At 41.7% G+C, this 17,695-nt stretch overlaps 1 protein-coding gene across 5 annotated transcripts in view; it reads right to left on the bottom strand.

Annotated features, from left to right (window-relative positions):
* Positions 1 to 14,120, bottom strand: part of ILF3 (interleukin enhancer binding factor 3) — a 28,923-nt gene extending 14,803 nt beyond the window's left edge. For all 5 annotated transcript variants that reach the window (XM_042448386.1, XM_042448387.1, XM_042448388.1 and 2 more), the window contains exons 1-5: positions 14,002 to 14,120; positions 4,695 to 4,778; positions 4,389 to 4,618; positions 1,644 to 1,824; positions 910 to 1,057 (exon numbers count right to left, since the gene is read on the bottom strand). In XM_042448386.1, coding sequence (XP_042304320.1) covers positions 910 to 1,057; positions 1,644 to 1,824; positions 4,389 to 4,618; positions 4,695 to 4,697 — 562 coding nt within the window. In that variant the 5' untranslated portion in view covers positions 4,698 to 4,778; positions 14,002 to 14,120. The remainder of the gene's footprint in view (positions 1 to 909; positions 1,058 to 1,643; positions 1,825 to 4,388; positions 4,619 to 4,694; positions 4,779 to 14,001) is intronic.
* Positions 14,121 to 17,695: the final 3,575 nt, after the last annotated feature.

Here is a 17,695-nt window from a genome sequence, read left to right as displayed (position 1 = left end):
ATAAAACAATCAGAGAACAAAATTATTATCAAGTCTGTGCTGCAGCAAAATTGAAGATAGGGAAGAGCCAGGGTTTTAGATAAGGCTAGTTCAAGCATCTCAACTAGAGCTTTCCATTTATTTATGGTTCACCTGGCCACTGAAAAATTCATTGTACAGTGACTGGTTAAAGTAGTCCTTTAATATTAAGAGTGAATTCACAAATACAAGTTCTACACTCTTGATGGTGTGTGCATATGAACACAGCCACCATACAAAAAACCAGACAGATTTGTTACCATGTTTAATATCACCTCAAATACTTTGTGTGGACTGCCTCTTTCAGCTCAGGCACGAACTATCAGTTGAGCTATCACTACATGTATATATGTGAAATAGCCACAGCATGTGTCTAAGTAAGATGAAGAATAGAATAACTTTATCCAAAACTCTGCATTACATTCTGCAATTCAGCTGAATAGGCTGAAACCCAAAAAAGCCCAAACACTAAAGCCACCAATCATTTTTGCTGCAACACAAACTTCCTCAATGTAACACATTCAATTCCATGAACATGCAGAAGTCATTTAAACTAAGACTTCATTAGTTTAGAGTGCTTTGGTTTATATTTATAAAATCTATGCTGATTATGTTTGATGAAGAAACACTGTTAAACACAAGTGAACTGATACACTTGTACAAGGAGTCAGGCCTAAACACTTTAAAAGTGTTTAAATTTGGAAGATGGTACTCAAGATTCTTTAAGTCTATAATCCAGACGTCCACAGCCACGACACTGTATAGCATGGTGACACGAAGTTGACTTATATGAAACCGCTCTGCTTAAGCAGAAATTAAACACCACACTGAACAACGAAGTCAGTCTGGGAACTCATTCTGTAGCTTTTAGCAGTTTTCAGCCCTCCATACCTCCAGCTAACATTTTTTCCATTTCTTCTCTGACAACAGGAGATGTCAAATGGATTGTAAGTGTCAGTGGAGGCTCTTTTGTATTCTTTATGACAATTGCAGCTTCATCGATAGACTGAATAATTTCATATTTATCTTCAGTAATAGTCTGAAAGAAAAATAAATACTAGTTTTTCAAGTTTCTCTTTCTACCTTAAATCGTATCTAAAAAATAAGTTAGGGCTTTGAGGCAAGTCATAAATTGGGCTATAGTTAGTGTAAATATCCAATTCAATACATACCAACCTAAAATAATTTTAATCAAATATATACACACCAAAGTTTCCCATTTATCAGAGCAATTAACATTCCTCAGCCTATACTTCTTATACAAGTAACAAACAGGGCATTAAAGAAACTGTGCTAATAATGAAGTACTAAATGTTTCTCAAACACAGTTAATAACAATATTATATTGTTATATAACTCAGTAAGTTATATTGTTTCCTCTTATTACCCTGCAATGACCTGGAGGTACTGGAAGAGACTGACTGATTACAGTACATGATGGTACTGTGTATGCTACAATGTGTGTCTTAGAGTAGCCATTATAACTGTATTATGGATAGTTTGAACTGGATTAACTGTGCAAGCAGAACAACACATTTTTGGACACACCCCCCCCCCAATTGGCTAAGGGGAGATAACCATTACATGAACACATATTGCAGGGATTACTTGCTTTTCATACTCACAGCAAGTTGTGTGCCAAGGTTGTCTGCTACTTTTTCCAAAAGACCAATTGTTGGCTTCTCTTTGCACAACAAAACCAACTCAAGATCCAGGTCTCCCTTGAGCAAGAGTCCCTTTGCTACAAGCCCAACACGCATCACTCCACGAAGTGTCCTAGTCAAGTGCTCTGTAGTCTTCGGTTCACTGTGAAAAGTTGAACAGTGTACTGAAACTGAGAAATATTCTGAGGAGACACACCACTTCCTACTGTGCTGTTTAAAATATATTAAATGTTCCACACACAAAATGACCTTGGGCAGGTATATACAGGCAACACGAGAATGTAGTTTAAAACACTAGATGTATTCTCTCTCTCAGAAAAAGGTACCATTATCAGTTTAGATGCTCAGTAGCAAAGCATTAAGTAACAAAATTTAATTTTAAGGGGAAAAATGTAACTCAGTGAACTCTTTTAATCAAAGAGGTGAACAAGAAATCTGGAAAAGATTTCTCTTTTTACAAAGCTTTTTTTCCACTAGTAAAAATGGATGTGGTGTATTTTTGGTGTTCACCTATTTATAACCCCACAAGGTAACTGTAGCAAGTAGACCTTTAGGTAAGACTATACACTGTTTCCATCAATCTTATGACCAATCTTTATTTCATTTATTTGGTTGTTTTCATAAACATGACCTCTTGATATCTGCTCGGCACAATGGAGGACTAGAAGAAACAAAATAATTTTCTATGCTTTTTAAATGTTGATTGTTTCTTCCATTCTCACTGGGTTTTTCTCCTTGCTCCTCACAAACTGGGGATACCCTTATAATTCATGCATTCCTTATAACCAAGAACCATATAGCTTCTTTTTAACAAAGAAATAAAGTAACTTCAATTTATAATTACCTGAAATAAACTCTACTCTTATTACAGCAAACATGATAATTACTTGTCAGACCAAGTTGTTCATACTCATCAAAACAAGGATCTTCACCCACCTTCCACTTGGGCATGCAGGTACACAGTTGCATTACACCTCAGAGGCACTCAGGAGTGATGCCAAAGCTCACAATGATACCGAAGGCAAGACCCTAACCACCATTCCCAAGATCAGTGAGAACCACAAGTTTTGGTTGACTACCAAGTCTGACCAAGTGTTTTCAGAGTCCTGATAATAAATACCAATGATAATCACAGTGGTCTGGACCGCTGGATAATGACAAACATACAAAACCATTTTTGTCCACTAACCATCAGACTTTACTAAAAAGAAGTAAGATAAGATTGTAGTCTGTGTGGCAGTGGTGACAATACTGAATTCTCCAATGTGTGTGTATGAAAAAAGTTTAAACCTAGTCCACTTCAGTGATCTGTTCAGTTCAGGGGATTCCTGTCTGACCCCCTGGCCATTGGTCTTTTCCTTTTCCATCCTATTTCACCTGTACTTGAAACCTCAGGGACAAGTCATCCAGTTTTTTAATTTGGTGCCACCAGCATGCTGTTGACATTCACCTCTCTCTCCTCTTTCCACCTAATTTTAAGGGAGGTATTCAGTGCTATGCCAACACCTGTCATCAGCATACAACTGTGAACAAACTGGAGCAGAATATGTGCATCCTTGCTCAGTCAAAAGACAAATCAAGGAAGAGGCGAGAGTTACAGGCACCCTGAAATCTCAGGCTGGCAGTTTAAGTGTACTCCTAATTTAGCCCTGACCCTAGATCTGGATCTCATTTTCTGTTTTACCCAACATTTAACAGGATATTTTTCCTTTTTAACCCTTGTATTGTTTAATCTTTTTTACTGGTTTTTATTTTGTGGTTTTATGATTGGGGGGAGGGTCGAGATATGCTATTCCTTTTTAATCATGATTGTAATTTTAACTGTTTGATGTTTTAATACCTGCTGTAATCCGCCTTGATTCCCTATCGGGAAAGGCGCAATAAAAATAAATATTATTATTATTAGTCCAAGTTTCAGTGTCATGACTGCATTGATACAACTTAAAGTTGTACACCAGCAACATTCATTCCTGGAGATGTGTGGTTTGCTCACCATGACACATGCCATGATTACATCCTGTTTGGATTACTGGTACACAAAGGATTGCCGTTGGAAAGTGTTTGAAAATTTCAGCAGATTTAATACAATGTGCCCAGAGTGCTGTAAGACGAATTCTAGGGATCATAACCCTGATGCATGTTTCACTCGCTAATGGTCCATTTCTGGGCTCAATTTGAAGTGATGGCTATGACTGATAAAGCCCAATGCAACTTGCATCCAGACCATGTGAAAGACTATCACCTTGCATGTGTTTCTACCTAAACTTTGAACTCTTCAGGGGAAAGCTTTTCTTTCCTTCAGTCAAACAAACATTTAGGGGAGGGTCTCCCTCCTCATTGGCTAGTACCCTCCTACCGGAAGCTCTGTTGCTCCTCATTGGTCTCCTTCCGCCAGCAATCAATACCTCTTTATTTAGGATTTGGGCCATTCACTGGTTGCTGCAGATAACTCTTTTAATAGTACTGTAATTTCTATTTTTTCATGTTTTATGTGCTTTTGAACTTTTCACAGCAGCATCACTAGGATTTCTCTCTTCCCTATCATGGCAACCACAGCTCCGCCCTCAAAGATATAAATGAAGGAAGTAGAAACAGGGCCTTATTTTGTTTCTTCACACAAGCAACAGGCAGATTGCACTGGTAGCCCCTGGTCTCTTATCAAATATTTAGGAGCTGAATAATGCTAAAGAAACGCATCTGACTTGCCTTCCCTCTTTGTTCTCTTCGTCGGCTACTGTCTCCATGGTCTCTGGCTCTGGTGGCTGCTCACCGCTGCCTTTCTCTTGTTCATTAATCCAGTCAGACACAGCTTTGAGAGCTCGTTCAGTATGAGAGACCATGTTTTGAACTGCTGTCAGCTCTTCTTGAGTTGGATAAACTGCAGAATGCTTTGCCATGACATGGCGGTCATCATTCACAAAAATACGCATTGGTCGCTGAAAATGAAAGCATACAATAATTAGTGAAGAAACAGATGCTTTTGGCTTTAACTTCCAAGTGGCATCTTCTTACCATTTTTGCTTCAAAACCTTGGCTGCTTCTTTCAAGAAATATTTCCTTCTTCTAAGCACTGGTAGTGCTATGGTTTTTGGTACTCTGAGGAGAATAAGAAGATCACCAATATCAGAAAATTTATTAAATCTGCAATGGTGTATTATAAGATTAGAGATTCATTTTTAAAGTCAGGCTTATGTTGATTTTTTTAAAAGAATATACATACAGTAGAAACTAAAAGGAAATTTGAATAATACTATTACACTGGAAACATATTTCAGAAATTGAGAATGAGATGTTATATAATTACCACCGCAGAGATATGATGTGAAATACGCTTATCACGTCAATTGCCTGACTGGCACATAATGCTTGAATAGCATGTGGGTCCATGAGGCCTAAGCACAACCACCTGACTCCTTCTACAGGGACAGCAGCTAAATTAACCACCTTCTCTCTAAGGTTAATTTATTGTTACATGGGAACCAGAAACTCTTGCTTGCCTATCCTCAAAAAAGCCAGAATACTCAGTTTGCACATAGTTGCATAATGTGCAGCAGGAGGAACCTTAGGGGAGCAGTATAATGGATCCCAAGCTTATCATTACATATGAACAACTATGGGTATCTAATCAGAGTGACCTCTGAGTAACAGGTGACCCAGGACGGGAAGCTGTATTTTTATTAATAATAGAAATTGAGGGCATGTTTCCAGAAACTTATCCTGACTGGCAGTACATCTAGTAAAACAATTTGGACAAATTAACTTTTCTGAAAGCCTGATGTCTTAAAATCTTTTAGTTAACTTTGCATTCTGTTTTCATTTTTGCTGCTAAAAGGAACATGACCATTACTTTGTGGAGTATATTTGTCTTAAAAGGAGTAAATAGGAGAGGAACATATGGTATGATATTTCTGTTATTTTATTACAAAGGAAAAAGGTTCCACAAATGATTAACAGCTCCTTGTTTGCTATATTAATGTGACACAGTTTATTAGTGTTGATTGCCACCTATGCTTTCACATTTATGAAGGCCAAAATTACAGCTGCTCCCAGGCAGCTTTCCCGTGTCTTTTAACATGGCCAGAAGCACCACCAGCATCTGTACTGGTGTAAGAATAAAAAGGTCACAGGAAGTAGAAACCTTTAAGCTACTAGTACCAGTCCATCTGCCTTGGTCCAGGACTCCGAGGTAGAGAGGAACTGCTGGACCTCTTACCCTCTCCCTCCACCACTCCCTTCTCCTTCTGTGTCATGTCTTTTTAGATTGTAAGCCTGAGGGCAGGGAACCATCTAACTAAAAAGATTGCATGTACAGCGCTGTGTAAATTTACAGCGCTTCATAAATAAAGGATAATAATAATAATAATAATAATAATAATAATAATAATAATAATAATAGTATTAAATCAAATGTTCTTCCCTAGTTTTCCTAAACCTGGTGCCGTCCGGATGTTGAAATACAACTTCCATCATTTTGAGTCAATATGACCTAGGCCAGTGATGGCAAACCTTTTAGAGACCAAGTGCCCAAACTCAAAGGCATTCCCGGAAGGGCAGCAGGCCGGTTCCTCTCTTCCCCACCTCCCAGGCTTTTAGCTGTCTCCTACTCTTCCCCTGCCCTCCCATCTCTCTGCATGCCCTCAGAAATGGTTCATGCCCCAGAGAGGGCACCATGTGCCATAGGTTTGCCACCAATGGCCTGGGCTGAAGAATTGTAACTGAATTTCTAGAGACTAGGGGAGGATTTGCTGGACAATGGTATGCAGCAGCAGCAATGCAGGTGGTCACCATTCCCAACATGTTCTGCTGGAGATGTTAGGGCAACAAGGCCACCACAGACACAATATCTATCAAGCAAGCAAATTGAACCAGACAATGATCACTTTTAATGTAGTAACTATGCAATGTATGATGTAAAATACAGTGGTACCCCGGGAAACGAAATCACCGCGTTACGAAATTTCCGGGATACGAAAAAATTAAATAGGAAAAAACTGTTTCAGGTTACGAAAAAAAATTTGGTGCTTTTCGGCGCTTTTTCGCACGAAATCGCGGCTTTCAGCGCTAGCGGCTATGGCTTTTTCGGGTTGCGAAATCTTTCGGGTTATGAACGGCGCCGCGGAACGAATTATATTCGTAACCCGGGGTACCACTGTACATGTAAGTTTATGTGTCCAATCCAGTTTTTAACCACATCAATGTGCAAAAAGTAAATGATGGGAAACACTGTGAAGGTTGAAAACTACTGGACTACAACACTTGTAGTGTTGTGAGATTTGCAGAATTTGAATATCTTCGTTAAATAACAGGTGGGATGGGCATGAGAGTGAGAAGGGAAAGAAGCCCCTCCTTTTCCTCTCATTCTTTCTCTCCATGGTCAATGGCAGTGGGAAATATGAGAGGTGCATGTCTGAACCCAGTGAGCATTTGAATTAAAGGGGGGGGGGGCAGCTCACCCTTCTCCTTGTTTTAAGATGGCAGTGGACCCTCCTCTTTTGCCTTTGCCTCAGCAAGTCTCTGTAGGCAAGTAACAGAGCAGGCACTACACTGTGGTGGATGGAGAAACATGGTAAGGAAGAAACTGTTGAAGGGTGAGGAGGCCCCACAAAAGAAATATTTGTGTTAAACAAAGCAGCACCTTGCACTTCATGGAGAATGGGGAAAGGAAGGGAAGAAACTTGTTCTGCTCACTCAGCTATCTCTGAATTTACTTTAAGGGCTGTTATCACTCTTGGTAGCAAAAATGGGTGGGAAGGAGAGCTACTGAGTGAGGGTCCACAACAGGGATGGGGAAGGTTGTCGCACTTTCTGGATCAGCCACTGGTTGGTTGCTGATTTCTCCAGACAAACAGCCCCACCCCCACCCCCTCATTATTTGGTGCTTTTAATAATGCCCCAGAAAAAAATTAGTTACTGAGCATTAACCACAACTTCAGTCCTCATTTTTTAACACAAATCCTTAAAAACCGATGGTGTGCCTAGACAATTTTAGCGCCATGTCAGTGTGCTGTGAGATGAAAAGTTTGAAAACCACTGGTTTAATCAATGTATTTTAATCTGTTGTTGCTTCCCACTTTGATGCACAGGCAGAGAAGAGTAAGAAATAATAATATTAATTTATTCATTATTAAATTTATAATAATTTTTTATTTCAGCCCACTGCTAACCTTTTTCCCCACCATGTATACCTGTTTCCACTAAGACTGGGAAGCTGCACAAGCATCTGCAAGTAAAATACAATTCCACCAATCAGCCTTGAAAATAATAAATGCCCACAGCAGATAACGTGAGAAGCTCTGCTCTACCAGGTAGTTGTCTGCCCAGCCCAGAAAAGAGTGGGTGGGTTTGCAGAGCCTTCAAGCCTCCTAGAAATTAAAGAAATCCTTGGAAGGGCACACAAATACAAACCCACCACACACTAGCTAGATTATCACATTATACTCTTACAGTGGTGCTATTCCACTTTAACTGCTCTGGCTGCCTCCTCTTGCATTCTGGGATTTACAGTTTAAGGAGAGGCATTTAGAATTCTCTGGCCTGTTACAGACTGCCAAAATAAAGCTGCTTTGGGTCTCTTTGGAGGTATGCTGTTTAAATGATGCATGCATCCTAAAAATCCAGAAGCTGCACCAAAGCTGCACTCCAGTGCTTAGGAATGGAGTGTGGCTTTGGTGCAACCTCTGGACTCTTAGGACCCATGCATCATTTAAAAAGCATACCTCCAAAGAGACCCAAAGCAGCTTTACTTTGGCAGTCTGTAACAGGCCTCAGTCAGAGAGCTCTTAGGCCTCATTGAACTGCAAGCCTCAGAACGCAACAGGAGGTAGACAGAGCAGGAAAAGTGGAATAGTAGCACAATAAGAGTGGTGGGACTCTTCCCCAACGGAAAAAGGACCTCAAAATAGAAAACCCTATGGGCAAAATAAAGAGCTAAGAAAAATGCCGCCAGAGAATGCTAGCTGTTTACTAGACACCACTGGAGAAACCTAGCAAAGATGCCTCGTGGTTGTCTTACTCTGCCTAACAGTATGACCAGCCCTGTTCTTTCTTTCTTTCATACCACTTTTTGAAACACCACGTGTGTGGAGCTTGAGGCTGAAAAGCCGGCCTAGGCAAGATTAGGTAAAGCTGGTAGGATAGTGCCAGGGGGGAGGGATAGAAGCCACTCAATTAAGTTCTGGCCAGAGAGCAGAAAGAAATACAGCTGGGTTGGGAGAAGGGGGGGAAAGGAAGGCAATGGGAGGCCACACAAAGAAGGTGAGCTCCATATGCAAGGATTTCTCTGTGGGTCCCCTTCCTCTCCTGCTGAGCTGGATGCGACTTCTTAAGACCACCTTTTACCTAAATAATTCACTGACACCACCTAATGATTAACTCATCCCACCTTAACAAGACATCAGGACGTTGCTGAGGAATTCTTACTGGTATTTTACTTGCCACCCTAGGGAAGAACTGGGCCAAACCAAGGCCCCTGAAAGAAAGGAGCACAGAGAGAGAGAGAGAGAGAGAGAGAGGGGGGGGGGGGGAGAGTACAGTTGGTCCTCCATACGCAGGGGTTTTTTTAATCCATGGATTCAATCATCCACAGCTTGAAATATTTCAAAAATATGTAAATTACAAAAAGCAAACCTTGATTTTTGCCATTTTATAGAAAGAGGCACCAATTCACTATGCCACTGTATTTACTGGAACTTGAGCACCCATGAATTTTGGTATCTATGAAGGGTCCTGGAACCAAACCCCAGCAAGATATCAAGAGCCCAGTGTACCATAAAGGAAAAGTTTTATTCTCAACAAAGAGGAGAACTTGATGATGGCAGGGCCAGCAAGGAGGAAGATATGGCAGTGGGTCTGTATGAAGCCATAGCTGAGTAGCCAAGGAGCTTCCCATGTGAGGAAGATTTGCATGAGGATGGGCTTGGAGATTAGGAATGGAAAGAGCAGCTATGAAAGACCTCAACAAGACCCTAAAGTGCAAAGATATACAACCGGGAACTAAAGTCAGACTCGTCCAAGCCATAGTATTCCCTATTATCTTGGACTCATGGGACAGTTGGACAGTGAAGAAAGCAGATAAAAAGAAAATTATAATCAGCCCTTTGTAACCACAGAAGCTTTATCCATGGATTCAAGCATCCACGGCTTGAAAATATTCAAAGAATATATAAATTCCAAATAGTAAACCTTGATTTTGTCATTTTATTTAAAGGACACCATTTTACTATGCCACTGTATTAAATGAGGCCTGAGCATCCATGGATTTTGCTATCCATGGGGGGGGGGGGGTTTCCTGGAATTAAACCCCAGAAAATACTAAAGACCCAAAGTAATTCATTTGAGATGTGGGGCTGGAGAATGCTGAGGAATGGGAAAGGCAGACATGAAATAACTAGATATGATCCTAAAGAGTAAAGATATAAAACTGATCACCAAAGTTAGGATTGTCCAAGCCATCTTGTGCACCCCCCTCCAATCGCCATGTATGGATGTGAGAGTTGGAGAGTGAAGAAAACTGATAGAAAGAAATTCAACTCATTTGAGACATGGTGCTGGAAATGAGTGCTGAGGATGATCAAGAAGATGAATAAATGGGTACTTGAACAGATCTAGCCAGAAATCTCCCTTAAAGCCATGATTACTAAATTGAGGCTGTTGTATTTTGGCCACATCATGAGAAGGAAAGACTCATTAGAAAATTACAATGATGCTAGAAAAGGTGGAGCGTACTAGAAAGAGGGGAAACCCATAGTCTAGATGTAGAGAGCTTATAGCCCCTTTGAGACTAACTGAAAGAGAGAGGTTTGCAGCATGAGCTTTCCTAGGCTTGAGCCAACGTCCTGAGTTGCATTTGGACCTGAGGAAGTAGACTGAAGTCTGGAAAAAGCTCATGCTGCCCAACTTCTTTCTTTCAGTTAGTCTCAAAGCTGCTACAAGATCTCTCTACTGATACTACAGACTAACACAGCTATACCTTTAAATTCTTCTCTTTCAGTTAGGGCCTAAACAGACAGGCCAAAAGAAAGCTGCTTCGAGTCACTTTGGAGGTGTGCTATTTTAAATGACACACGCGTCTTAAGAGGCGAGAAGCTGCACTCCAGTCCTCAGGATTGGAGTGTGGCTTTAGTGCGGCTTCTGCCCTCTTAGGATGCATGAAGCATTTAAACCGCATACTGTTATAGATTTATTATTTTAAAACCAGAATTGTAACTAGAAATCAGCAGGGAGACCAAGGAGCTTGACTGGAAAGGAAACATGTTTGTTTTCAGCAGCAGGACTGTTCCCAGAGGAAATTCATGTTCCAAATTCTGGGATGATTCTAAATTGATCCAAATTTTTATGTTCTGAACAAAGGAAACTACAAATCACATTTCCATTGATTACACTGAATTAAACATTACACCCCTGTATATTCATTAGATGTCCAAATATTACACCAAACACGTGTCTCTATCTCTCAATCAATCCTTTAGCTATATGTTTTGTTTGACTGTCCTTAAACTGCTTATGCAGTACTTTTATTTGGGCTGGCAACTTAACATTTAGAGCCATTTCCAAATTGTTTACATTCCAAAGCAGACAATTCAACACGATCTGAATCCTTTATCCTGACAAACTTTGCCTCAATTCATTTCAGTACTACAATTTCCAACTCCTGAACAGAAGTCAATTTTAACTCCTCTACCACAATACCTCCAAAAGTGACCCAAAACAGCTTTCTTTTGGCCTGTCCTCTGGGGCCCTTAGTCTCAAAGGGACTGCAAGCTGTATAAATTGGGCAGAGCAGCAGAGAGAAGCAGAGCCATGATGATGATGCCCGCATCCACAGGTTGGCCATGTTAACAACAAATAATTGTAAGAACGGGACAGAATATAATACAGTAGTTCATAGAGTGGATTGGACTGTTTTAAATTTGCAAGATGCTGCGAGTCCCAATAAATAAATGGATTTATTTATATGCCGCCCAATCCCTGGGAATCCAGAGGCTTACAACAGAAGGGATAATAGACGGTTCCCTGCCCTCAGGCTTACAATCTAAAAAGACACGACACAAAAGGAGAAGGGAATGGTGGTTAATAATAATTCTCTTTATGCGCTGCTTTTACAGACTAACATGGGCATGTCTTTGAATTTGTAGGTGTTGCAGGAACCACTTAAGAGTAGGAGAAAATGGATTTTTAATTATGCCTCTAGCAAAAAATGCAAAGTGAGCCACAGACTAAGGTTCTGGGCACTTTTTATAGGGGATGTACAAATGGACAGAGCAGTTTCCCCTTTCCCTCTTGGCTGACTTAGCTGCACCAATGCTCATCACCAACCCAGTCGTTCGCTGTATAAGAATCGTTATGGGACACAGCATAACCTTTATAGAACAGGCAGTTAGAAAGCTGAATGCTCATAAGCCTCAACGAAAGGTGGGCAAAGGGGGGGGGACTTTGCCTTAACATCATTTTTTTTGGCTTCTATACAGTCTCAAGTAGCTATCTAGTCTACCCCCCCATAGCAATCAAAGAGAGTCGTTTCAAAATGTAGTTTTTAGTTATAAGCCAGGCCTGTGTAACACAGGGCCCAGGGGCTGCATGGGGGCCACCGAAGGATTTTGGGTGTCCTGCAAGGATGTGGAACAACTTCAAGGCTCAGAGGAGGAGGATGGCCAACTGCTTTCCAAGCAAGGCTCCTTCACCACCTGCCTTTCTCCTGAGGAGGAGGCTCCTCCGCTGCTTGGCTTTAAGGCCAGGTGGCGGGTGAGGATGGGTGAGCACTTGCTGCTTGGCTTTCTCTTGAGGAAAGGGCCAGGCAGAGGAGGAGGAGGACGGAATTAATATTAGTAGCGTTAATCAATTGATTGGTTTTTAATTAAAGCCTATCTGCTTTAAGAAGTTAACCCCTTTTAATGTTGGCCCCTTCCTCTCCTCTCGCCACGTTGTGCGGGTCTGCATAAAGCAACTGCCTTCTCGTATGGCTCGAAGGGCAAGCTTATATCCAATATCTACTATCTATCCTATCTATAGATAGAGAAGATATATACATACAATTATGTATGGTGTGTAGATAGTAGATAATCTATAGCAGGGGTAAGCAACCTTTTTGAGCCGGGGGCCGGGTTGCTGTTCCTCAGACAATGGGGGGCCGAAGCCAAAATAAATAATTAAAATAGTTTTTTTTTTAAAAAATTAAATATATAAATAAAACCAGGACAAAATGTAGACAAAATTTTCAAATGGAAACCGCTTTTAGAAAAAATGGAGGACATGCAAAAAAATGCTGCTTTTTAAAAAAATGTTAATATAAATGCATGTTTCTGAGGCTCTAAGACAATTGCCCCCCAAAGGCCCGGTGGCAATCGGCGGCAGGACCGGCTGGGGCGGTCCCAAGGCTCTCTGGGCCGCATCCAGTCCCGCGGGGCCCGCAGTTGCCTACCCCTGATCTATAGGCGAAGGGCAAGGCTTAATCTATATCTATCTATCTATCTAGATATCGATAGATATAAATACATACATAATGTATGTGTAGATAGATAGATAGATTTCTATCTATAGGCTCAAAGGCAAGGCTTATATCCTTATCTATCATCTATCTAATCGTAAGATATATAACATACATATATGTATGTGTAGATAGATAGATAGATAGATATAGGCTCAAAGCAAGCTTATATCCTTATCATCTATCATCTATCTATACTTTAGACTTATATAGAATAGATTATATACCATACATATATATGTGTAGATAGATATAGATAGATGAGATTACATACAGTATATGTTTGTAGATAGATCTAATAGGCCGAGGCAAGGCTTATATCCTTATCTACTTCTATCTACTATCGATAGACAGACAAGATAGAAGATATACAATACATATGGTATGTGTTAGATAGATAGATAGCTATAGGCTCGAAGGGTCTGGGCCTCAAGAGAGGACCTGAGGAGAGAGAAGCAGGGAGGATGCTTGTATTTTCGGGTGGAGGGCGGTGTGTGTGAGCGCTTGCAGGCGCCTCCTTGGAACGGAGGGCAGCTTCCCACCACAAGGGCCTCCTGGGGCCCGCTTCCCGTTGAGCCGCCCTCCCTCCCGCGTGCGGCGCCATGACGCCCTCCTCTCCTCCTCCTCCTCCCCTCTCGCCTCCCGCCGCCATTTTGTTTCCTCCACACAATGAGAGCGAGCGCGAGAGCGCCACAGAGACACACAGAGCAGCGCCTCCCCCCACTTCCCCTCACGCTCAGCCGCAGGCCGACATTTTGTTCTCCCCCTCCTCCCTCCCCTCTGCTCCTCCCGACGACTTCCTTGATCACACTGGAAGCGCGCCTCCGTCCAACTCACCGAGCGGGCCGAGCCCGTCGACGGGACGACCTTAACGGTCAGGCGAATCCCGTCCGTTCGCTCGGCTGGCCCTCCCACGCAGAAGAAGCAGCACAGCAGCAACAGCGTCACCCTCTCTGTGTCGAGCTCCCAATGTACCTGGACGAAGAGGTTCCAAGGAGAGAGAGACGGGGGGAGCAAGGCCGGACGCCGGACCACGTGGCCCAGAATTCTGACAAACACCAATCACGGCGGGCGATGGGCGGGGCCTGGAAGAAGCCTCGCGCGCCGGGTTCTCTCTCTCGCGCTCTCATCTTCGCCCGACCTCTTTTTGGCCCCATTTTGTGGCCCCCCGCTTCCCTCTTCTGAGGCGGCGCGAGGGGAGGCAGTTTTAAAAAAAACCGCCTAGCTCTCTGAGTAGCCTGCTGGCTTTAGTCTAACGAAGGCAGCTTAATATCAGATATAGATGGATTATTATTTATAGATGATACCATACATTATAGATATACTATATCTATAATATATATATTAACATTCCTTATAAGTATATCCCTCTCTATTTACAGCGTATTAATAGGTTCTCTCTAGGACCTCTAGGCCTCCAGCGCAACTCTATGGTCAACTTAAACTAAACATTGTACGGACAGACCTAGAGAGATGCTCTACTAGGCCTTGCAGCTCCTCCAGCGCAGTCCTATGGTCTGCTTTGTGGCACCTAAATAGTTCCTCATTTCTGACTTGAGTGTGTGGTTTCTTGACAAGTTTCTTCAGGGCTTTGCCATTGCAATCCTCCAGGCTGAGAGAGTCTGACTTACCAAGGGCACCCAAAATGCATCTGCGCTACAGAAATAATCTAGTTTTGAACACCACTTTAACTGCTATGCTCCGTGCTGTGAAATTGTGGGAATTGTAGTTTGTTGTGGCTCCAAAGGTCCGAGGGGCTAAGTGTCTCAAATACTACACAATCCCAGAATTCCATAGCACTGAGCCATGTCAGTTAATGTGGCAAACTAGACTATTCTGCAGTGGTGGATGCAGCCCTAGTGCATGTTAATGGCTGAGACAGTATTGAACCCGGGTATCCGAACATAGAATCGTAGAGTTGGAAGAGCCGCAAGGGCAACCCGTCCAACCCCTTCTGCCAGGCAGGAAATCCAAATCAAAGCATCCCCACAATGGCCATCACCTGCCCTCTTAAAAAAACCTCTAAGGAAGGAGACTCCACTAGACTCGAGGGAGTTTGTTCCACTGTCGAACAGCCCTTATTCAGGAGGTTCTCCTAATGTTGAGCTGGAATCTCTTTCCCTGGAGCTTGCATCCATGCTCCGGGTCTAGTCTCTCGAGCAGCAGAAAACAAGCTGGCTCCCTCCTCAATATGACATCCCTCAAGTATTTAAACAGGGAATCTGGGGATTGTAGTTTAATTGTGCCCCAGAGCTCTAAGAGAATACTGAGGTGCTTTCTGCACCGCATTTGGGACGTCCGGAGGACATCCCATTTTAAAAAAAGGGGCATCTCTTTTAGACGCCCCGGGCCAGTAGGACTCCGTCCGTACAAGAGGGCGCCGGCCCTTCTACATGGCCGCGCCATCTTTGGCGTATCGGACGCTGACGTCCGTACGCGTCGCGTCCTTTGTGACTTAGCGAGTGCGCCCCTGCGCCTCGCTACAATCGCAAACGCGACTCGAAAAGAAGCTCCATTTTGGAGCTTCTTTTTCAGTCCGCAGGGGAGCCGCGCCGGGTGGGAGGCTCCGGCTCCCCCCTGGACTAGGCGGCGGCGGCGGTCTGTAGACCCGCCTGAATGCTTAACAAACACAGTCCCAGAAATCCTAGCATTGAGCCAGAAACTGTTAAAGCATCGCCAAACATTTCTGCATTGTGTTTTTTGGACCTAGATCACTGATGGCGAACCTATGGCACACGGTGCCAGAGGTGGCACTCGAGTCCTCTGTGGGCAAATGTGCCATCATCCCCAGCACAGAGTTTGCCCAGAGTTGGTTACTAGAAAGCCAGAGGGACATGGAACTTGCAATAATAAGTGGGTTTTGGGTTGCAGTTTGGGCACTCGGCCTCGAAAAGGTTCACCATCACGGACCTAGATCATCTTTTTTTTTTTAATTTTTTTTATTAAAGTTTATTGATAAAAAACAGACATGACAAACATATACAACCAAACATAAAAAAAGAAAAGAAAACAACAGCAAAAAAAAGAAAACACGAAACTAACTAACAGAAATGAGATGACTACCATTAAATACGATTTAGACATCCTTACATACAACCTACTACACATGAAAAGTTACTTCCCTCCCTCAAATCGAAGATAACTGTCAAGTATGATATTCTCTATAATACAGTTACGTTATGCTCTTCATTAAATTCTAGAAGTATTATTCTTTCCTGCACATTCCATTCTTCATCACAGGTGTTTTTGTTTTTTTATATTACAATGGAGAGTATTATTTCTTAATGTGGACTCAAATAATATAAGCGAGCACACTATTAATAAAGAAAATGCTGAAACGGTGCTTCCATTCCTATCGTTCTATTTTACTGACTATGTGCTTTCTTTATTTGATCTTACAAGATCTATATTGTGCCCATATACCTTCCCATCTTGACTCATCCCCTTCCTTGCAAGCTATTTGTGAGCTTATCGATTGGATCAAACAAACACTTTCATATACATTCTTTTATCAATAAAGGTTCCTTAACTTCCATTTTTTCCGCATTATCATCTGGCTGCCAGCTCATGTAAATATAATTGAATCGTAATCTTCCTCCAGCGTTGGTCACTTCCAATCCCCAACAGGAAAACTTGGGCTCAAATCTTATTTTGAATTGAACAATGTTAGTTCCCAATGAATTTGATACCAAAATTCTTAATTTTTTTACACCCACCACAATGAATATAATCCGCCTTTTCTCTTTACAATCCAACATGTATTCCTGCCTCTGTTTGTAATCTTACTCAAAATTTTCAGGAGTTATGTACCATCTATATTGTGTTTTCAAATAATTCTCTTTCAACCTCAGTACAGTATATCATCTGACCTCCAACCTTCTCCACTCATCCAGCATTAATGGGCATTTTAAGTCTTGGGCCCATTTTATCAAAACGTTTGACAGTTCGTCTTCCATATCTATCTTGAGTATAATTTGTATAAATCTAGCAATGGTGTGTGTGTATTGTTGTCATAATTGTCCCAAACGGTCTCCTCTTTCCTATTGATATTTTTGTATCTAATTTAAATCTTTCCACATTTGTCTGTATAAAACCAATTGACGTTAAAGTCCATCTCCTTTAGCTCCTCCATAGTTTTAATTTTATATACCCTTTATCTAATATTAATATGTCTTTAAAACTTATCCCTCCGTATCCTTCACCTTTCCCTCCTAAAAAATGCTTCGTTTATTGAGCCCAAGTAGGAATTTCGTTACAAAGAAAGTTTATATTTTGACCAGATTCTTAAAAGTGATAATGTATGAAGCTTTCTCCAAGACCAATAATAAACCGATAGAGAACCTAATTTACTAAAATATTTACTGCTCGCATCCAACAACATAGTTTTGCGAAATCAGTAAAATAGTCCCTGCATCCAAGCTTACCAGGGAGAAAGAGAAGTTCTAAAGGCTCACACTTTGAACATTTCAAGAAATAGTGTAGTCTAGAAAAGATACTGCAGCTTCTTCCCATTTTCTGATTTTACAATCCA

This window comes from Sceloporus undulatus, chromosome 2, assembly GCF_019175285.1.
Source record: "Sceloporus undulatus isolate JIND9_A2432 ecotype Alabama chromosome 2, SceUnd_v1.1, whole genome shotgun sequence".
NCBI lineage: Eukaryota > Metazoa > Chordata > Lepidosauria > Squamata > Phrynosomatidae > Sceloporus > Sceloporus undulatus.
This window is presented reverse-complemented; position numbering and strand designations above follow the sequence as displayed.